This window comes from Lepisosteus oculatus, chromosome 10 (assembly GCF_040954835.1).
Source record: "Lepisosteus oculatus isolate fLepOcu1 chromosome 10, fLepOcu1.hap2, whole genome shotgun sequence".
Taxonomy (NCBI): Eukaryota; Metazoa; Chordata; class Actinopteri; order Semionotiformes; family Lepisosteidae; genus Lepisosteus; species Lepisosteus oculatus.
In genome coordinates this window covers 15,365,330-15,388,629 of record NC_090705.1, presented here as the reverse complement: position 1 = coordinate 15,388,629, position 23,300 = coordinate 15,365,330, and the positions used below count along the sequence as shown (strand labels likewise).

At 37.6% G+C, this 23,300-nt stretch overlaps 1 protein-coding gene across 1 annotated transcript in view; it reads left to right on the top strand.

The window, feature by feature from the left end:
• The window catches only part of pleca (plectin a), a 296,093-nt gene that overhangs the window by 242,202 nt on the left and 30,591 nt on the right, over positions 1-23,300 (top strand). Inside the window, exons 35-45 of the mRNA XM_069195270.1 lie at positions 11,486-12,023; positions 12,598-12,669; positions 12,963-13,133; positions 15,674-15,840; positions 17,045-17,204; positions 17,818-17,902; positions 18,225-18,466; positions 19,883-20,002; positions 20,424-20,531; positions 21,128-21,346; positions 21,944-22,147. Coding sequence (XP_069051371.1) covers positions 11,486-12,023; positions 12,598-12,669; positions 12,963-13,133; positions 15,674-15,840; positions 17,045-17,204; positions 17,818-17,902; positions 18,225-18,466; positions 19,883-20,002; positions 20,424-20,531; positions 21,128-21,346; positions 21,944-22,147 — 2,086 coding nt within the window. The remainder of the gene's footprint in view (positions 1-11,485; positions 12,024-12,597; positions 12,670-12,962; positions 13,134-15,673; positions 15,841-17,044; positions 17,205-17,817; positions 17,903-18,224; positions 18,467-19,882; positions 20,003-20,423; positions 20,532-21,127; positions 21,347-21,943; positions 22,148-23,300) is intronic.

Below are 23,300 nucleotides of genomic sequence, written 5' to 3'. Positions count from 1 at the left end.
ATGACTTGGTTGTAAAAGCAAAACAAGTACTTTAAAGCAAAGCAGGAGTTTGTGTATAAATTAAGCTTCCAGCTCCCCGGAGAGATTTCCAGCACCAGAATTCGGTGCTGTTTTCCCAGTGGACATACAGTGCTCATTATTGCTTAGCTCCTGTGTTAATGGATGGAAGAATAAATTGATAATGCGCTGTTTAAGTTTAAATTGAATTAAAAGAGATTTCATCCTCAACCATAATACTTTCTTTCTGCTCATTACACTACAGAAATCAAAAGGTAGTAGGCACAGAATCAGAATGTCATTACTACTAACAATAGCCAATATAGTAACTAGTTGCTAAAAATTGTTGATCCTCATTTGTATCCACAATGATTTTAAAAATGCAGAATCTTCTCTTGAGTTAAGGAAAGAAAGCATTGGAGTTGGAAGATGTTATTAACAGAAACACCTGTACTCAGTTGTTCAGTGTGCTCAGCACAGTTCCGTGTAAAAATGCTGGATTGAACCCCACCATCCCTGTCCTTCTCCCATTCCTCTCCTCACTCTCTGTTTTGTAATCTCTTAAAGAAGGGCAAACAATGATCACGCCGCCCCTGAAAGCCAAACAGCCATGTGGGACTTGGGAAACGAAGTACAAAAACAATTCTTAAAAATGTCCTTATGCCACTGCCTCTTCCCACCAGCAACAATGTCAATCGCAAACAAAGAGACGAGAACCATATTGTTTCACCAAATCTTCACGGGCTGCAGTATCACCAATAATACATTTGTCTGACCACGATTTCTCCTCAGAAATCAGACTATTTGTACAGAAAAAAAAAACATTAATTCTTTGAACTAACATAAAAAAGGAGGCAAAAGATATAGGGTAGATTGTTTTTTCTTTTCCACATAGCTCCCCGCAGGAGGCCAGCATTTTCATTCACAAAACACAGGCCTCTCTGGGAAATAAATGTTCCAGTGATAAATGACTGGTGTAAAGAACTGCACTTTAGTTGTGACCCATCCAAAGGGCCCTATTTTATAAAAAAAGGTTGTGTGCCATTAGGTATTCCACAAGGGACTTGGGAATTTTTGAGAAGCACTCATTATCATACACTAGAGCACCTATTGAGTTTTATTGAATTTAGGCATGTGGGAGATGGAGGAGATGGGGGTAATAAGCCAGAGATTAATCCACTTTCAGTGCTTTCAAGTCTTCTAGACCATGGTGTTTTTATTAGATTTACGGTCATTCACTGGCATTCCCAATCCATTTACAATCCCATTCTTTTCCCCCTTACCCCAACCATATGCATAAAGCAGGATGTTCTTGCCACGTAATTCTTGTGATCCTGGGATTTGTGTAGCTGCAAATTTGATAGCTTTGCTTTTTGAGTCCAAGTTAACTGATAACTGAGATCTCTGTACTGTATGTTGACCAGCACTTCATAAGGGCTGTATTTACTGTAATTTGTTAGGAATCTTGTTTAGGGTAATTTGTAGTTCTTCTGTTCTCTGTGGAAGACATTGGAAGTGAAATGTCTTTGTCACAAAGCAGTCTGTGACTCACTGTGGTGTCCGCACTGCTTTGTGAAGGGATGGATGATCTCAAAAAGACCTGACAGGTCTTTAGGGTGATTCAATTATTTATCAAGTGTATGAAGCATATTGAAAGCATGATTGTGTTTGTGTAGTACTGAATAGTAGAATGTCGTAGAGTATGTATTAATCCTTTCCAGAAATTTAGAAAAGGAGTGTCTTGAGCAAGCCAAAGACATTGGATATCACACATGAATGCAATAAGCTCAGAGCTAATTATTGGGCTTTTGTACTTTCTTGATAAATAGAATTTGATTCTCTGCAAAACACATAGAATCACAATTTGATGAAAGAAATGAGAGCACAATTTTTTAAACCAAAAATGTATACATGCATGTGAGTGACTATTCTTTCATGCTTCTTTATTTAAATGTCATTGTGTCTTTTGAATATCTTTCGGTAAGGCCTAATACAATTTTGTGTGGTTTTCGTACCTCTCCAAAGTACAGCAGAAGCATAGTATGTACAGTATGTTCTGTGGTGGAAAATGAAATAGAAACATTAGTAAATAGTATAATAAGCTGTATTCTATGAAGTGCATTTTATTTATTTTGCTTTACTGTGTTTCCTAAAAATTTGCACAGAAATCTAAATATTTTTTTTAAATCAACCAATATTTTATTTTTGTGTATTTTCTTATTTTTAATATTAATTAATTGGACATAATTAAGAGTAACATTATTTAGAATAAATGCTCATGTTTTATTTAACCTAAGACTGCTTTTTTTTTGGCAGATTTTCTTTCAGCAGATCACCGTTTGGGTCTTGTAGACCATCAGGTGTAACAGAGCTGATGCTTGACTGCAGGTCTGTTTTAATGAGCGAATCACTCTGAAATGTGAGGGCAGAGCAAAAAAAAAACATGGCCTCAGTGCTGAGAAGTGGCAAGCTTCTTCATTTTTTTAAGTGGTCTCTCCTTGTTTACAACCCCCCTAAATACTGTGAAAAAAACTAATGTATTATCTCTGCTTTATAGCCTGACAGGGATGATCTTTCTCTTCTTCAGTGACAGGTCCTTCTGAAATGCACTTTTTAGTGCAGTGGGGAGCTGGAAAGCAAGGAGGTGAAATAACTTAACCTCAAGGTCATGCCATTCAAATGATTTTCCCAGGTCAGTCAGCATGACAGGCATTGTCACATTTGATTCTTTTCCTCCACACGGGCACAAAAACACCAAATAATTTAAATGCTTTAACAGTCAAGTGGCATCTGTGTTTAAGAACATCCTCCATGAGTCAGCACATAAATCATGAACTGCACCATAAACCCTACATTTAAGAAAAAAGCACAAAAAGTTTTGTATTTCAATTCAATTCAATTTGAGCTTCATTATGCCCTAAGAGATTTTTTTTTTGTGTGGGGCAGGGACCAATACATCAATCCAACAAAAATCAAGTGTTTTAGTACTTTGGTGTTTTGTTTTATTTGACTATTTTCTTAAAAAATCAGTAATGCTTTCTTGAATTTTCAATGTTTCCTAGTCCCGGGGAGAGTTCTGATTTTACAACTCAGTGGCCCTGTGACAAGACAGGAAGACAGCTTTCCTTGCCAAACAGTTTTTGAGGTTCATTCCAATTCAAAACTATTTTTTACACCAGTAGGTTCTTCACATGATCAGTTTAGCTATGCTATAAAGTGTTTATATATGGTGCCTTACTGTTTTATTCATATTCCTGATGAAATTGAAATAAAACATCAAATAACAGGAATATTTATGTATTTTCTTGCTTAAAACAATTAAAAAAATATAAAATGTTATACTGTAGTTATAATGGCATTGAACAGAGAAAAGTTGTATTTGTTAGGATTAATAAAATTCCAGGCAGGATAGTCATACTGTATCTCTAAGTATTAATAAAATCCAACAAAAAAAAAATAGCCTCGTCTTTGGTCTCTGAAGGTTTCTTCTCTGGGGTATAAAATGAGGTAACAGAAAACATTCAGTAGTAGGAACATCATTATGGTTGTGATTAGAAATCCAATCTCTCCAAAGACTCCAGAAAAAAATGGTTATTTACTGTATGTCCATAAGCTCCAGATGGCTATAAAAGAAGCAAAAAAAATGGAATCTATAACTTCCCACTGCTGTGTCTGTTATTAAGACATCTAAACCTGCAGCTACTGTATACTGTACGCCCTGCCAGCCACAGGACACAAGACGACTCAACAGGTTGAGATAAATGATTCAGGAAGCAACAGGTGGAGATCTTCAAAACAAACTGGGATCTTCAGTTTGTTCCTCCGGATCATTAACAAATCTGGAGGTCCCCGCACTGTATGTCACTGAATGTTGGCGTTTTTTATTCAAAATCACAATTCAGTGTTTTTGAAAACATCATGTAATTCAATACTTTCCAAACACGCACACAATTGTTCTTGTTTGAAAGAAGCAGGCTGTGCTCATCAACTCTTCGTTGCTAGGGAGAAGAGGTGGGGGGTGTAGAAAAAGCCGAAGGCTGCTGGGAAAGTTATCTTGAGGTTTTCTTTTGGGGCTTGTGCACCTGTCCACACCAGGAAGCTGATTAAAGGGTCTTTTTTATCCCAGCCCTATTATTTCTCTCTCAAATCTGAACCTAAATAGATATGTTCGACACACTGTAATTACACATAACGTGCTACGTATTTTCCAGTCAGTGCCAGGTGGTAGTTGGTAAGACAACAAAAGCTTACTAAAGGTGAATAAAAAAACCCACAAACTGATAACTATATCATATTTAGCCATCTGTACATCACAATTATTTGTTATGTACAGTACACTTTCAAGAGATTTTAAAGGATTTTAAAGGATGAGAGACCATTTGGAATTTAATGATTCATTTATAGAGTTGCTGGTTTTGAGGTCCTATGCAACTTTGCCCATCTGTTTGTTTCCAGGTTTGAATACTGAACTTTAAAATATTTATTTTCTTTTAAAAATGTGTGCTGCTGGACTGTACAAGACATTAAGTGTACATTTCACACAGTTGTGCCTCAGTTTTGATAAAACTGTGCTTTGTTCTAAATTCAAGTCAAGGAAATTGAATAAAAAATGAAGGAGGTACAGTATTTCTTCCATTTTGTGTCTTATGCATGTTTTTTCCAACGTCTCCAAGTCCTGTAACTATGGTACCTACGGATGTGTTTTGATGAAGCGGGGATCTGAAGAAAACACTTTAATAAATTACTCTAATTGGGCTCACTTGTAAATTTCAAGGGCTTAAAAGGATCTCATCGTAGTTTTTTTGTCTTTTCACTTTTTGTTTGGTGGAGTTGGAATTTCGGAAGCTAGAACTGCGCTCAAAAGCAATCCAGGTTTTCACAGTAATTAGTTTTCTTTGTTGATACTGCTGCTGCTGGTGAACTGTTTTTGAAAAGTGAGGGGAGTTTCTTCTTTTGTGGCCCATGCTGAAGTCACTCGGTTAGCAAGAGAAAGAGTGGAGTTGAGGCAGCTATCACTTAACATCTGAATGTATGGGAAGACCGGGATCTTTATAACATTTTTCACTGGAAGCAGCGTGGAGTTTTAAGGCCAAATAGAACTTGGGGGAGGGGTTAGCAGTGGGGGAGGAGGGCTTACTGTCTAAAACTCTGGCAAAGAAAGACAAGGAGCACAGAATTCAGACAAGTGCTACCAGCGGTGATGCTGAGGGAGAACAGAAGAAAAGGGATGCACGCCTCTAAAAAAAGCTTAAGTGTTTTGGGGGACACATTTGTGAGGAAATAAAATGTAACTGAGATCTCAAACCTCAGTGTTGAACAGCAGATTTTCAGGAGAACAGACTAGCAACCAAACAAGACAGAATCCCTCTTGCTGAGGAGAATGAAAAAGGGGGGAAAGTTGCGTATTGTTCACCACTGTCTGAGGGCAACTGCTTCGGGTAAATTTGTAGTGTGATCAGGGGTCTGCCTGTGGGAAATGGAGAAGCCTGTGAGAGGATGCTTGCACAAGGCAGGATTGCCGACAAGTACATGGTAACAGGACACCAACCGGATTTACTTTTGTTTTTGCTCCTCGTTTGTCAGTAAGTACACTTTTTAGTCGTCATTGAAAGTGACAAGTCCAGGAACTCTCTTTTAATTTGAGAGAAACTAAGGTGGGTTTGTCAGTAAGTGTACATTGCTCAGCAACAGTGCTAAAATGTGATATTGAAGCTCAACAGGTTTTGCTTCACATAATGCCACAACATTAAGCAAACAATATCAATGTCTTTGTGATTCATTGTTTTTATAGGGAACAAGAATGTCATACCTTATGTGCATAATATATGCAGGCATCTTAGTATTGTTTTAAAATGGACATAGAAGTTGCAGAGTTATTAGTGGTTTTAAAGACTGGATTCAGTAAAATGAGAATATCTTGTCTGCATGAATAATTCAGTATAGGGTGTTGAGTGTGTTAATTGAAAATTAGTTCATATAAAACTAGCTGTGTGCGAGAGGAATGCTGCACTTTGTGCTCTTAGCAGTATATTTTCACTGCAGTGGTGAGGAAATTATTACAAGTGTCACTGTGAACATGCTTTATAAAGAAATGTTACTCTCACACATTCATTTTTAGGCTTACAGTTTCTGTAAATGTAACATAAAAACTTGACATCAGCCTGATATGAAACCAGCACAAACCCTGGCACTGGAATTAGCATGACAATGAGATCCACAGACACAATTAGGTGTTGATTCTAACCAAATAACCCCAATCTATGCCATCCGATTCAGAAAGCTCCCCTCCCCCTCTCCCGTTCCATTCATTGATGGTTGTGTCAATATAAATGGTGGACTGGCTTGCATCACAAGAGAGGCTATTATTTCATCAAGTGCTTAAGGCCTGTTTCCCCACATTTTATGTCCTATTCTCTAACACAGGATCCTTCAAGCACCCCATCACAGAAGATTTAGTACTATTAGACATAAAAGCTGTATTTTATTTTAAGGATGTAAATCAAGAATAATGTTATGTTTTCTAACATATAACAGTTTTATTGTTAATATGTTTCAATACACAAAAACATTTCTCAGGTTTTGAGAAAATCTCTCAATCTTCATTTGGGGAACAATGGAATTGATACTGGTCAGTTTTTATCCACAACCAAAATAAATAAGATGCATTTTAAGATCAACTAAATATCAACAGCCATATTTGCTTCCGATTTGCACCTGAGTCACTCTGAAAATGTGTACCTGTCCCAGTATGTTGATTATGTTTTGACAAAGCAAGATGTCAGTATCTCGACAGCTACCTGGAATGGTATTCAATAAGGCGAGCACTGCCTGACTTTTTCTACTGAACACCCTTTTAAGCCAGAAAGCTTTGTAATGGAGGCTGAAGAGCTGCTTCACGGTCTGTGGTCATGAGAGGAAAGTAATCAGGCGAGTAGGAAATAAAAATAAAAATCTTTTGCAACATACTCTAACTTGAGTTAATAAATATATTGTGAATAACACTGTTAATGCCATCAAATCTAATTCTTGCATATTTTTGCATAATTTGATGTGATCTACAACTAAATCTCCACATCATGTTTCATAAATCACCTGTCCTGTTTTTTCAGTTGTCTTGAGAGCACTGTCACCTAAAAAACTTTCATAAAAGCTAACATCCTTCTTAGAGCACCAAAGCCAAGTACTCTGTTTAGTGGACGAATGCCTGGTTAAAATAAAAATGATCATAAAAACTTATATACTTACATTAAAAAATAATGTAGAAATAATGGCAACTTACTGCTAAAGTATTAATGTGTTTTTATTAAATGGATTAGACTTAAAGAAATGTGATTTCTCAGGGTTCTGGCATGACTTAACCAGTAGTAGTAGTTTCAAAGTGCCAGTTAGTCCTTATAGCTCCTAGTTCCAGTGAAAACCTGGACTAACCTATTGATTCTCCGTTTCCTGGATTTTCCACATTGTCACTTGTCACATCTGGCTCAGCACTGCCAGAGTACCCAGTATTTTCCACTTGGCCCATTCATTCTCAAGGGTGAGCACTGGCAGCAGGCACACTTGACTTCGGTAGCAAAGGTTTGAGGACTACACAGCAGCACAAACAAGCTGAAGGCTAGTGATGAGGGGATGAAAGAGAAGATCAGAGTTTTAACATGAACAAGTTCTGTGGCCAAGTAATTTAATGTAATGGTATGTATAATAAATATAAAACTATGTATTGGTGTGGTATGGATTGCACATATTTTAACTCTCTGAATGATGGATGCAGCCTGCATATAACTGACAGGGTGTGAGGTCATTGAGCAGGAACAATGGGATAGAAGCTGAGCTTGCGGAGGTGTCACACACTGGCCCTGTCACGTTGGGGGTTTATTTCAGGGTCAGACATTGGGAACTGTTTTCTATTTACATGAAATCAAGTACTCTAAGCTAAGAAATCAAACTGTTCATCTAAAACAATTCAGGTTTCCACGTCACAGTGTGGTTACTCAGACAGCGGGAGGAGCTGATACCTTTAAAAATGACACTGTTGAATGTCACGGTTCTCAGAATTATTCTTTTCATTTCACTTTCTTATGTACGCTTTTACATTTCATCTGATGAATTTTTCCACACAGATACTGACAACATAAAGCATATTACAACGGTTTACAAATTTCAAGACTCAGTTGTGTTGCCAGAGAATTAACTATATAATAAAAAAGTATTTTTTTATAACTGGAGCGCATCAGGCCAGAACTCATCCTGGTCTCTGTGTAGCATTAAGCAAATTAGGAAGCACATGACTCCCCACCTGGCTGAGGTGCTGGTCCATCACAATGATCACTCCCCTGTTTATGCTTCTCCAATCAGTTGCATCCGGTTCCCTCATAGTGTTCTCTGTGTTAGACTGAAAGGGTGGTGCTCCAATAAGATAGTTCTCTTAACTTGGTTATTATACATCATACATTTCACATTCATTGTCTAGGAGATTCCTATTATTGGACCAAATACATTTTTAAAATGTATAGTTTACATTTATTGGTGATCAATCACATCCTTTTCTTCGTTTATTTCTTGTACATTGGTCATAAAAACGTAAAAATGGGACTCCAATATCAAATAACGAGATAGTTTGCATCGATGCTGTTTTTATTGTTCTGCTGCTACCAGGAATTACTAGAGAACATTAGTTTGTGGACAGCAGTAGCGAACAGTTTGTCAGTGGCATTATGTACTAATGTAATCCGTATCTATGGTTGTTGTAAAGTTTTCCTTAAGAGTAAAAAGCTTGTAAAACTATTGCAAAGGGAAATGACGAGAAGACAGGGACTTTTAACACAAAAAACGATACGTGTGCAAAAACAGGTGTGGCTGCCTGTTTCACGGAACATCAACAATTAAGAGGTTGACAGACGGAAAGATTTTAATCCCCCTGAAAGTTTCGCATTTGATCGTCCGAGCGAACGGGCTGACTGGAAGTAGCGTTTCCAGCGCTTTTAGAATTAAGAGAGTAGAATTAAGGCTTCTACATTTTTAATAATTACCTAGACGCATACACGCCGTGCTATACATGTGTTGCAGCTACAGTACCAAGATCTATTTAAATGAGAATATATTTTTGGACACGGCGTACCAAATGTGGATAAGGTTATGTCCTCTAATAAAAGGCACCCTTAATTTAAGGTGGCTTCTGCAAATTCAGAAACATCTCTTTCTGGTGGGGAGCCAGTTGTTCCAATTGCCCTCTCAGTGACCTCCACTGACCTCCCAAGTGTGGACACTGTGTAAAAACAGGAAGCTTTAGTCCACAAACAGGAGGGATCTACATGCTGACCAGATACACAGAACTATCGCGCACACGCTTAGACTTCTTAGGTGCTGACTCTAATTCACAAGAAGTATTATTAGTATTATTACTAGTAGAAAGCTCACCTTTCATAGAACATAAGGGACTCTTTAAGAAAAACAGAGAAATACATTCAGGAATAAAGCTTCCAGGGATCTGGCGTTCTTTTTAGTTTTTCTTCCTATACAGTACTGTGCTATACTGGCCATTGTGTGTGCAGTTCCATTTCTATTGTTTCGTAAGTTAAAAGTTTTTTGATACAACAAAAGCCTCATGATGGCAGCAGGAGTAGTATCAATATTAATATAAGTAAATACAACTAAAGATTGTGCAACTATATTCAAATTTGTAAATACTATGTAACAGTATGGTACATACATGTAACAGAAACTGCTAAGATTTTTTAAAGACAAATAGACTTTATAGGGTTTTGTACATAAGATTGGTATACAAAACATTCACATTTTACCATTTAAAAAGTTCTGCATTCTGAATAGCTTTCAAAACACTGTCAGGAAATTCTCACACTAAAGGTCAGAACCATATTTTCCCAGTTCTTCTGAAAAAAAGGGCATTTTATCAACCTTTTTTCCAGATTTTTCCTAAATCTTCTCGGCACTCAGAAATGAACCAGTATTTTATGCTTGTCATATTTGATCAGGGCCTAAATAGCTTCCCACTGAATAAGAGGGGTAAGAGCCAGCCAAGAATTTCAAGCTCTGCTGCCAAACAGAACAGTGGGTAACCTTTAGGATTCTGCCCCATAGACTGGCCTGTCATTGGAATTCTATACTGAGAAAGTGCCAACAAGTAGACCAGTTGATAGATCCCAACAATAAAAGCTGTCTGCAATTGTCCTTAGTTTTCTACGAATCAGAGCCATCCTAAAGATTCTGTTCCAAGTGCAGACTACGTAAGTGTTTAGAATAATCTACTGTACAAAACATTTGAATATAAAACTTGTTTCAAAATTATCTTATTCATTTCATCATTCTAGTCCTACCAATTTCTAGAGCATTAGTGGTGTGTTTTACATGTACTGTATTACAGAATTTAGTAAAGTAAAATTAACTGTACAAAACCCATGAGCCAAAGAAAGAAACTTGCAGAGTGTGGGGTAGCATTTATTTATGTCAAAACACAGAAGTGTCCCTCGAAATGGAATTCCTAATATCAATTGAAATAACAGGAATTGGTTTTTAAAACAGATACGCGGCAGTTATTTTTATTCTCATGTAATGTAATTTACATGTAATGTAAAAAAGTGTTATATGCGTAATGTGTTTTATTCTTGCTCTACAGATTTAACAAACAGGTGGCAAAGATGTGGCATTAATTACCTTATAGTGGGCAAGGGTCTATGGCCTTAGTGGATTAATATTGAGCTATTGCTGTCGTTAGTAACGTGTTGTAAAATAATAAAGAGAGAAAAAGAGAGGTGAAGAAGGCTACTGCACAAACAAAGCACATTGTTAATATTTTGCAGTGTCTAAAAATTCTATTGTGACCATGCAAAGGTTACAAGTATGTTTAAAATAACCTCAGTAATTGTTTGCCCTGCAGTGGCATTATTCTCTCTTAGGAGATGAAACAATGAAGCTTTTGGCTCCTTCCCTATGGACACAGTGATGCTTGCACAGCATGCTCACATTCACAGAACAATGATGATGTAACTAAATGACTTGCACTCACAAGAAAAGTTGGTTAATGCCAATTTTAAGGATGATAGTCTTCACTCTTATTTTGTAAAGGGTTGGCAGTCATTTAACCCGAACTGCAGTTTGAAGATCTTCGTTTTGTTTTCTGTGTATCAGAAATGCAAGTGATTAAGTTATATATTATATATTTTGTGTAATGCTCAAATCAAAGCTGAGGATCATGACAATAGCAGCATAGCTGTGCTCTGAAGGAGTGATTCTTATCCCTAACCATCATGTTTTAATTCAGGCATTACCATGTCTGTTTTAACATTGCTTTAAATGTTTAACATAGTTGAAGTAGTTGGCCCTTGCCATGTATTTTGGGAAAGGGGGTTATTCAAATCAGGCTTCAGATGTTTATGCAGAGCCCTTGTCTTGTTTTAGGCGGCTAAGCGGCCTCCTGCATGCTTGAATCTGGGCCTTGCCTCTGCACAGCTCACTAACCTCCTGGCTTTAGCAGCATGGGGAATTCCTTCAGCAGGCCCAGTTGCTTGGGGCAGAAGTCAAAACAGATTAAGTCAGAGGAGGACATCTTGAAGGAGTGCTACCAGTCCAAGAAAGAACCATTCGGTGAAGGCCAGGCAGAGGAAAACCTAAAGGAGAAGAATAATGCCGAAGTGCAGAGTTCTGCTGGGGATAAACCTAGGAATACCACCACAATTGACAATGCCTGGTCAACCACATCTGGTATCATCAAAACCCCTCAAAACGGCACTCTCCCTAAGAAGAACAATGTGGATTTTGGGAAGCAGCCTCCTAGTTTGATTGAGAAAGGATTGGGAGAAAAAGCGGCTGGTATCCAAAGAAGGAGCTCAGGAAGCCCCTGGTCCTGGAAGCCCCTAGCCACCAGAGAAGTGACAGAAGTGACAGAAGTGACCGAGACTATTGTGACAGAAATCGTAGAAGTGACGGAGTATCCATCAGGAGACAAAGGGGGGGATCCTGTCGTCACCAGGACAGTGAGGATCCTTACTGATGCTGCTGAAGAGCTGTCTGAGGTCAATATCTGCAAACTTTGACATACTGTAGAAGATCTGTAGGCAGTTATTGTCAGTTTCTGACAATCCAGATATTGTAAACATGGTAGAATCGTGTGACTAGTTGGTGATAGAGTTGCTCATACCAGCTGGAAACAAAGCCTAAAGTTTATAGTTGAAAAATAAATGTTTACATTCCTTTTTGCCTCTATAAAAGTTTTGGAGGAATCACCTTTGTGTCTCATTTTAGAATGTTTTATTATTTAATGTGTATAATAAGAACTTCTTTAAAGAGTACCGTATCATAAACTGCTTCTAATGAACTTGTAGCTCTTGTGTGGGTGAAATATAATAGACAATCTATAACAAGAATCTTAAAGGTTTTACGTACAGTATACAAGGGTTTTTTTTCCAGACGAACTATTGTTTAGCTCTAGACTGAAATAATTTACACATTTTAAATAATTACTTATTTTATTTAAGGTAAGCAAAAAGGGAATGGGTCTTCTTTTCAACTAAGCTAGTTGTGAAACCATGTGGGCTTACCCCATTTTTCCATCATCCAGCAGTTCATTGTTTTTTGTTTCTACCACAGTTGCAAGGTGATGGACATTCAAGTTCAGATCAGGACACCACTCTGGAAAGGTGGAGCAAAATTAACAAGAAGGTAGAATGTAAAATGTATATAATGTAAATGTTCTAGTTGTAATTTCCCCAAATTGGTTCCAGCATTGAAATACTGTAGTCAGTGTCATAACATGTTCCTTGGCATAGAAAAACAAATAAAGGGGATACAGCTGTGTTTGTGTTAGGGAAAAAAGGGATTATAAGGGAATATTGATAAAAAAAGGGAAATCTGAAGACTTAGGGAGACGTTGTGTTATTGGGTATAAGTTAAATACGTATTATAAGCTAGATGTATAGAGTCCACACATGAGCTTTCTGTTTCTTGGTGTCAAGGCTGCCCAGTGTGCCTTAACTCTGAAAGAGGGTTTGGAGGACTCCAGAGCATTTCATCAGCACCTTGAGGCCTTGCTGACTTGGGTTTCTGACATAGAGGACCTGATGACCAATCAGAAGACACCATCTTCAGAGCTGAAAGTCGTGAAAGCCCAGCTTCAGGAACAAAAGGTACCGGAAAAATGTAAAAACACCTAGAGCACATCAACAAACCTTGTACAAACTTGAGTGAACACAGTACAGGAGCCTTCAAATTCAATCATACTCTTAATGAACTGTAAACATTGATCTAGTAAATGCAGGTGTACACCAGGAGGTTACAACTCTTACATAAATTAAAGTGTGATTAAAATGTTACAAAATGTAGTAAGTAAATTGTTGACTTAAACGTATAGCAATAATTACATATATTATTAAAAGCACAATGTTCAGATTTATTGACACTTTGTAAATTTGTTGAAAATGAATGGAGGATTATCAATCTCAACTACTCAAGTGATGCCTATAAAAAAATCCCAGTAGTCACCCCAGTTTTGACTGTTTGAAGACACTGTTTGACTGTCTGGAATGGGGATTTAAAACTTGTATGTAAAGCTGTTTCCTCTGCAATATTCAGGATAATAATGTTTCCAAAAGTCCTAACTATTGAATCATTCACTTAAAATGTCCTTCACAGAGTGAATTTGACTTCTTGTTCTCAGTATCTTATGATGTTTTCAAGTCCCCTGTGTGCTCTTTGTCCAGGAGACACTGTTGGCACATTTTTACACATTTGGGAGTGATCCAGAGTTTCTTTGGTTCTGGAAACAGGTCTCTTTTGTTTGTTACATCTAAATGTTATTAGCGCTGCACTGGGAGTCACTGTTGTTGGTGATATGCCTGGATCACTGGATCCTGTCCATACATTTTTCATATGGAGCTCTGGACTGGTGGGATCCCTGGTGTATTGACTGTATTTTAGGAGTCCCTAGGTAGAAATGGGGAGCACCAGTGAGTGAATGGGTAAGTGGGGTTCATGTAGTGCAGAGAATAGTTTTTTTCGTCCAATATTTCATTGTGTTTGATCAAATAAAAATTTGTTCACAAAGTACGGATACGATGTCTCCAAGACTACCATTCAAGGCTGACCTCATGAATCTGCAATCTGTAGCAGAGTTCCATGGAAACATAAAAAGAGAAGAAAAAGCATTAATTTGCCAAACAGCAAGTGCTATGTGCTTGGATGAAACACAAATCAAGTTTTTGGACAGTCTCACCAGCAGTACGATTAGCCCAGAAAGATGAAAGTCATGTTTAGAAAAAAGAATATCCCTTCTGTGAAAAATGGAAATGGATCTGTTCAGTTGTAAGTTGCTTTGACTCCTTTTGTCCTGCTGTTAAAGGTAGAAGGGAAGAACAAATGAGTTGTAATGTTGTCAAGAACCCCAAGTAATTTCATTAAGATGGTAATAAAAAAGCCAACATCAAGGTCAATGACCAAAAAGATAAGAGACCATTCTATTCAGTGTGCTCAATTTTTCATCAGTAGCAGAACATTTATGGTATGAGCTTACTCCAAGGTGCTGTGAAGGTACTGCATGGAGCGAACGTGGAATGCCAATGTCCCTAAAGAGAGGTTTATGAACAAATTAATGGCAACAGGAAACCTTTTCAAGGATATCAAGTCCAGAAGAGGAATAACAAAACATTGATTATTTATGCACAAAATATTGAAATTCGTACAAGCCTTTAACTTGCGGTTTATTTTTTATTAGAAAATATTGAATGTGCACTCAGATTGCTATAGTTAATTAGCTTTGAGCTCCACTTCCTCATAAATGTGAATAAATCTGGAGGATGTTATTTTTGTTAGTAACTCATGCTGTAAGTAAATATTCTGACTTTCTTTTCATATTCTAGCATGCATTTCACTGATCCAAAAATAATTTGTAATGCTTTAGAAACACAGTAGCCATTCACCTTCATAGATGCACCTTTGTAGATTAAAATCTTCTTTTTATACCTGAATTTAAAGCTTCTGGTGAACTGAAAGTCAACCAGGCATCCGCACTACAGACATGTCATCCGAGATCGTTCAATTGGTTTTTCCATTATCTCAACAGATGGTACTTTGCATAACTCACTGTTAAGGTATTATTTAACTAAAGCACAATTGATCCATTAATGTTTTATTCAATGTATAATGAAAAAAGGTTTAATGTAAGTGTAGAATTCTAAATGTTAATGATATTCTGAGATAGAAAAACACACTGGGACTCAAAGGATGTCACGTATCTTCACTCATTACAATGTACTGGAACTTATCTTTGTTTTGATTTACCATTTGTTTTGCTTAGTTTTAATTCACAGGGACATAGAACAAGAGATAAAAGTGAAAAATCAGAATTAAAAATAAACTAATAAAGCCTAGATCAAATTAAAGGGTTTTTTTGTTCTTTGCTGGCCTGGAGACACATTATGTTGACCCAGAAATTCAAAACCGCTCACCATTCATTATACCCAGATACATAAGCCCCAAGATACCTGCTTCACTGTGCCATTTGGCATTGTGTACAACATATAAATTGTTGTAGCCACAAAGACTTTGAAGATAGAGTTGGAAAGTATTCCTTTTATTGTGAGACTTTCTCAGTTTTCAGCTGAAGTCTAATGTTACTTCTCTTGTAAAATAAAAGTCCTTGGGAGATTAATAAGTGATTGTTTTTTTTCAGTTACTACAGCGCTTGTTGGAAGATCGAAGACCCAGTTTGGAGCTCATGATACAAAATGGGCCCCAGTTTGTTGAGCAAAACCGTGACCTCGACAGAGAGATGGTTCTCAGACAAATTTCCCTACTGAGGGAGAAATGGGAAACTTTGCTTCAGAATGCAGAAAACAGGTCTGCTTACTTTTATGTGCATCAGTGACAATTCAATAGACATGATTGATGTGTCTGTAACCGCTTCAAGAGCAAAAATAGCTCTCTACTTTCGAGCACTCCATAGAATTCAGTTATATACACTTCTTTCTGTTACCTGGCTTGTGTGAGCTGTGTATTACGAAGAATTCCATCGGGTTGACTTTTTCAAGGTCTTTCAGGTTTTTAAGAGTCAGGTTCCCTTGTAGGCTTTCCTGTTCAAGCCTGAAAAAGATTCAGTTTTTTGGTCTTTAAGATCATGATATTCCTTTAAGCCATTAACTTTAGAGGAATGTATCCAGCCCCTTTTCTTTGAACTTTTCTCTGATTTCAGAGCAGCAAAGCTTTTTCACAAGCATTAATATCCCAAAATGAAATGTATTGAAAAAGTTTATTGAGTGTTTGGCCACAGTACATTTGAAGTACAATTGGTCAATTGTATTTGACAAATTGGTAAAAGTGGTCAAATTAATTCTTGAGAAATATTATCAACAGGCTTATACATCTAAAAAAATCATTATATCCCATTGTACTTTTCTTATACTCATTCCTTCATAGTCTGTCTTCCAGTTCTTGAAAACAAATGATCACAGACAAGCCAACCAGTAGTACTGATCTCATTCAGATATCTGTACAGTCTTTTCGTTACAGGTAGATTGTCAGAAAAAGCTGAGGTTTTCTTCAGCACATCACAGTCTCAGCTGCGCTCTGTTTATCTGACAGATTTAAAATGGCTGTATTGACTCTTAGGAGTACCATGAAATATGTAGCTTCTTGGGCACCTATAGGTTTGCGGTTATGTCACTGGAAGACACAATCCTATTAACTCCAACCCTCCTGTAAGAACCTACCAGACTTGCAGAGTGTACAATGTAGACCATCTGAGGGGTGAGCACATTGAAGGAGTATGAATGCCCTTCCCCCATCTCCCTTCATAGTACACTTCTTGATGCTGTGAGAGGAGATGTTAAAGAAACAACTAGCTATTTTAGATGTGCTATATATTGAATAATAGAACAAGTGAATGTTAGAAAAAAATGTTTTCAGTTAAATGTTTCTTGAATAGGCCCACAGTCTACTTCAAGGTCCTTCACATAAAATTCAAGAAAAGATTTAGTTTACTCCTGTGAAATCCTTTGAATTATTTTTCCGTAAAGCTTTTTGGGGTGTTTTGTCATTGTGACAGGGACAGTAGATTGGTGCAGATCCTTCCTAAGGCACAGGGATTTCAGGAGAGCATGGACAGCTTCCAGCAGTGGCTCATTACTGTGGAGCAGAACCTCTCCGAGCTCCGAACCACAGAGAAAGGCATGAGCCACATCCAGGAGTCCACTGTTCAAGCCAAGGTGCAAAGTCTGATCACCAACCCTCTGGGTCTCATAAAGACACAAAGGCATGATCCTACAGTGCTTCACTGCACTTGGACTATTACAGTTTATAAATGAAGTTTACTTTTTGTTACCATGATAGCTGTGTTTATCTTCTCCTAACAACCAAAAGTGTATACATTTACAGTACCAATTCAACAGTTTTGATATGGAATGGAGCACTAAGTAGAAGACAATGAATTATTAATTATCAATATGTGAAATAATGTGATCTCCTAGGCTATTTGCCACAGTTAAGGGGGTAATTTAGAATTATGTGGTTAAATAATTGGGTAACAACTAAACAAGGACTGAGCTTGGGTGGAAACTTTAAATTAAGTGTTTACCTTGCAGGTTAGTGGAAACACCTCATGCCATAATCAAAAAAGAACTTCAGAAAAAGAGTATTTGATACTCATTAGTCTGAACAGAGATATAAAACCATTTCTAAATATCAGGGGTTTCATCCTTCCACTGTCAGACAGACAATCAACAAATGGAAAATATTCAGAACCATTGTAACTCTGTCCATGTACTTGTTTTGTCTAGTGTTAAAATAAATGCTTTAATATTTGTCTTTACTACTTAATAGGTTGCTCTTGAAGAAATAAAATCCAAAAGCCAGAAACTTGAGGAAGTCTTACAAAAAGGGTTTGAATTGATGGAAAAAGTATCAGGTAGGGATTTACAACATTTTACTTGTTCTCTGGCTTCTTAAAAATAATATGATGCATATACCTAAGGAACTGAACTTAAAAATAAAAGCAAAAATGCAACATCTGCTGTAGTGAATACAATGTAACAGGGTGTTTTGTTACATATAATGGTTTTAAGAAGAAAAAACACGTTGTTAACAGTGCTGGTGACTGTAGTTCCAAGGTCGTTTTTTTGGTTTTATTATGTTTATGAAACTGCGCCAAAGGGAAGGGTTTTTGATTAAAAGTTGTAAAAAGGCTTCATCATCAAAGAAAGCCTTCAGCCAGTGCTCCTGTCTGTCAGAGGAAGAATTGCAGCTTGTCAAGGAGAAGATTGACAGCCTCCGGATCAGGTACTCGGTCCTCAGCGTGAGCAGCTCGGATCTCCTGCAGAGGCTGGAGCAAGCTCTGGAGGCCTCGTCCCGGTGCACCTCCAGCCAGGAAGACCTGACCCTGTGGCTGGGAAGGGTGGAGAGGGAATTGGGGAACTATGAAAGCCAGATCGTTCCAGCAGAAACCTTCTTCAGTGCCTTGGACAAGCAGAGGGTAAATCTCTATTAACAGAAATTTCCCAACAGAGCAGTGGTTTGCACTGTCACATCTTGTCATTTTTCTATGTACGATATACACGTTAAACTGTTCTCCACCTGATTCTCCGTCATATGAATTACTGTTATCATGGATCTATATTTAAAAAATCCTCAAATACCTGTTTTATATAAAAATGCAGACCCTCTATAGTGCACCAAGAAATTAAAATATGCTAGCTTGCAGTCATAAAGCTTACGCAGTATGTGTTATAGATCTATCTGTTCTGCTCTTTGGAGAGAATGACAACTAGCTGAGACAGAGAGTGGAGTTATATACTACATGCATGATCATCGTTTTTTTGTTGCTTCTCGATAAAGCAAAAGTGCATATCCTTGTTATTATAATATATCAAACAGGTGCAAGTTGAACTCTGTGATCCAGATATCCCTAGTTCAAGGCTGACCTGTATCACTAGCCAGCTGTGACCAGGTTTCCCCATATAAATGGACTCAACTGGCAGACTAGCACCAAGGCAAGGGTGGGATTAGTTGGCCAGGGCAAACCTATGACTGTCAGGCACCTGAAGACTTGAGTGACATCACTGAGAGAGAATGTTGTTCCTCCAATCAGCAGTGATCTCCTGCCTGCCACTGTGGAGCTTGCAGAGTGTCCGTAATGAATGGCTCAGTAGCCCAACACATGGAAGGAGAATGACTACAGTATATGTTTCATTTAATTGCATGAGACCAGAGACAGGAGTTGGTGCCAGAGAGACAAGTTCATAACATAACAGCTATACTTAATTGAAAAAAACTGGCAGCTATATATTTTTTTAAATATGTACAAAGGATTTTTAAGAAATCTGTACATTTGGTGTCTCTTGTAATACAAGAGATATCATACTGCTCAGTTTGGAATATCTGTAACATGCCTTATGACCAAACTCCTGTAAATAACACAGTGTTTGACTCCTGTTTGGGAGTAGGTTGACTCATAGTTTAGTCATCTAAACTATTGTATCATCCTCATTTCTATTTGTCAAATTGTGTGGGGGGTACTGTACATATTCAACCAAGTAGTTGGTACTTTGCTCTTGGTAAAGCTCAAAGTTGGCCACCCAGGATGACTTATTACAGCACACCCATGAACAATGACCTTGTTCAGTGTCAGTGTGGTCCATATTTTTAAAATATATCTGTGTACAAAGTTTAGATTATCTACTCCCCAGCTGGAGATCTGTCATGTCACATTGGACATGTGAAAATGAAGGGAGTGAGATTCAGTTCAATGAGCATGATGCAGTAATTCAACGGTGTTTTACCACATTTTAAAGCATCTGCCATGAATGAAGGAACAGAAGAGGAAACTCCATTGAATCTGATGTGTGATAGTGTTATGTCAAAAGATTTCCTTTTGAACGTGTGTTCTCAGCTTGAGCAAGCAGTGGAGAAGGAACTGGGCTGGTTTGAAGACACGGCAGAGAAACTAGAGGAATTCAGGAGCATTAACCTGGAAACAGAAGTCATTTCATCCCAACTCTATGATCAGAAGGTAGGTTTCCACAATGATTGGTTGTATTTTTCTCTGACTATAGGCTTTCAGCGTAAAATGGTAAAAAAGATTGATCATAATACAGCATTTGGACATTTGCTTACTTAAGTATTTTGTTGCCTTTGCACTTTTTTGTCAGGCCCTCTTCTGTTTAATCTGCGAGCTAAGAATACAGTAATCTATCATTTAGACACTAAAATTAATTAAATAGATACATGTTAAAATAGAGACTCTGTGTTTTCCTTTTATCACTGCCAAAATCATTTCCATTTTCACAGATATTGATATTCAATTAACTAGTTACTGAATTATGTCTGATAGATTGAACAGATGCTTGTAATATTTTATACCCATATATTTGAATGACAATTAAAATAATATTTGGGCTTTATTTGACAGATTTTCCTATTTATATGTTTAGATACTGGCTGTTGAGATTATGCAGCACAGATATAATATAGAGAAAATCCTGAAGATCTTTGAAGCTTTACTTAGTTACAGTGAAGAACATGAAATACAACCCTTACAGGTAAGACTTACACTTCATAGTACAAAAGTAGCTCTATAAAAGAATGAAAGCTGGAAAATATGTGAAAAAGTGAAATGTTTAATTCATGCTGGACATGGCCTCTGCTTACACATGGAGTCACTATAAAATAAAAATCTGTTTTTCCACAAAGTGTGTGCTAGGTGGATGCAAACAATGCTCATTGATGAACACAGACATTTTTTTCAAGAATTCCTGTAGAAAAGGGTAATTTTTGTAATACAAATGTTATGGAGTGGAACTTTATAGTTAACTGCTATAATATCAGTGTGTTTCTGCAATATGCTGTAAACAAACTCTTTATGATTGAAACCCAGAATAATAAGTTAGCCTAATAAAAGGACTTGGAAAAAAGGCAATAGCAGCTTGTGTTCATTTGTTGTACTTTGTTTTAGAACTTCTTTGCTTTTGGCAACTCCTTCTGTGTTTCTTTAGGAGAGTCCCCTATTTAGTAAAGTTATTGAATGAAATGCTTTTGTACTGATCTTCTGCATTTCTTTTATGCAAATAATGACTCACACACTCCCTCAAGAACAGTAGTTGATGAGTTTTCTCTTTTGTTCTTTACTCCTGCAAAGAGCCAGCTCAACTCCTTGAGGGAACAATGCCAATCCACATCACAGAGAAACTCCAACGTGGTTCTGCAGCTCGAGCATGCTCAGTCACTGCTGTCCCAGTTCTCAGAAGCCCACGCTGAGGTGTCCCCATGGTTACAAGAAACCCAGACTCTTATTGAACAGCTGTCGTTGCATACCATTAGTTATGAAGCATTCAAAGAACAACAGGACCTGTTACAGGTAAAGACCACCTCTAAACTAGCAAACATTTTATGTGTAATGATCTCTCAACCTGAGGTTTTATCTGTGTTATTTTTTAAATGTGCTTCCAAATTCTAAGAATTATATTTCTCAAACATTTCTGCCAGTTCTTTGATGAACTGTAAGCATAACTAAATGGAAAATAAATAAAATCAAAGTAATTTTTGCAGAGACTCAGAGACCATAATAAAAAAAACCATGGTTATAGTGTAGCAGCTGAATGAAATTAACCAATTTCAACGCTGAAACAGTTTTTCTGTTCTCTCTATCTCAGCATGGTACTACTATCTAGAATGTTGCAGCAGGATGAAATACTCCAGATACGCTTTACTTTACACTTGACTGTATGATTCATGGATACATTCAGCACAGTGCTTGTAAGCAATGTAAGCAGAATGCTTCTTATTTTGTAGCCCTTTAAATTACAGGAACAATGAAGGATAGAGCTCATCTCAAGCAGAAAAGCACTGCCTGTGTGGTCTGACAAGCAGTGACCGAGCTGACATTTCCAATGTTTTTACCGCCCTGCAAACCCTGTGTCAGCACAGTATGGGACATGTGTGCTCCTTCACCCAGGGCCTGAGGGAGTCCATTGCAGAACACAAGCCCTTGATAGCGCAGTTGAAGTCTGTGAGCGGTCACCTGCGGGAAATGAGCCCCAGCCAGGGGGAAGCTTTTGCAGCAAGAGCCCAGGAAGCTGAGGAGCAGCATAGCAGGATAAAGGAGAGGGTGCGGCAGGCTGCCTGCATCCTTGAGGAGGCTCTGCCACGATACACGCAGGTGCAGTGCTCTTTACTATTGTACACAGCTGGGCTTTAGTTTTTTCCCTTATACATACAGTAGATATTCATCAAGAGGTGGTTCTGCCTAGTGGCTAATACTGTGCATAGATATTCATCAAGAGGTGGTTATGTTTTTGCCATAGTTGTTGGACAAATCCGAAGAACACAGAACTGTCTCCTACGGTTCTGGCAATATACTTCCTAACATTACAAGCCATTACTGTTGTCTTTTCTTTGTGGAATTTATTCTTATCATTGATTTTCCAGGTTCGAAAAAAGTATTGATTGGATTTTAAATCCCTTGCAAGAATTTTTTTGTCTTCACATCTTATGTTTTAGTACTGTAAATCTTTAAAGAAATGTGTCCTCTGAAATCACCACTTGAATCCTTATTTCTCCTAGATAATGTCAGATATGGCTGAATACTTGCAATGTGAAAAAGTGCTCAGTATCAGTAAGCCTCCTTCTGATCTTTTCATTTTCTGAGCCAAGTGAGTCTTCAAGTGAGAGGTTCCTCTAGGGACCTCTTGTCTTTATTTAATTTTTTAATTTACAATAAACAATTGTTTTTGTTACGCCCACCTGACTTGGAATCATCACTCGTGTGTTTTCACATCTCAGCTTGCAGCTAAAACCCCGCGACCGCACACAGGGGAGAATGAGGAAGAAAAACTTAGAACCAATCATCTTTTAACACATCACAGGTTGTACAGCCTTGTACTGAAGGTTTAACATTGATTGGAGGAGAAATGCATCTCTCACTAACAGCTGCACACAAGGCTGCATGTGCCTGGTAAGGTGCAGGGGTCACTGTTACTGAAACCCAAGAGAGCTCTACTCTTGGCGAGACACAGTTGGCTTGACCCACCCTTGAAATGCGATCAAAGAGCTTAATCTGCACTGAAACACTTTTACCAGTTGATCCACTCAGGAGACGCAATATTTCATTGTTGAATATAAAATAATCCTTTAGATTAACCTAAATCAAATCACTCTGCTTGAGAGATTCAGGGCACTGAAACTGTTTGGGCATGATACCCCTTTAATAAAAGAAAATAACTCCATTGAGCTCCTTTTTGTAATATGGTTATTAAAACTGAAGATAAATTTAGGCTTATCAGTGTAACCCAATGTGGTTGACAAGATACCTT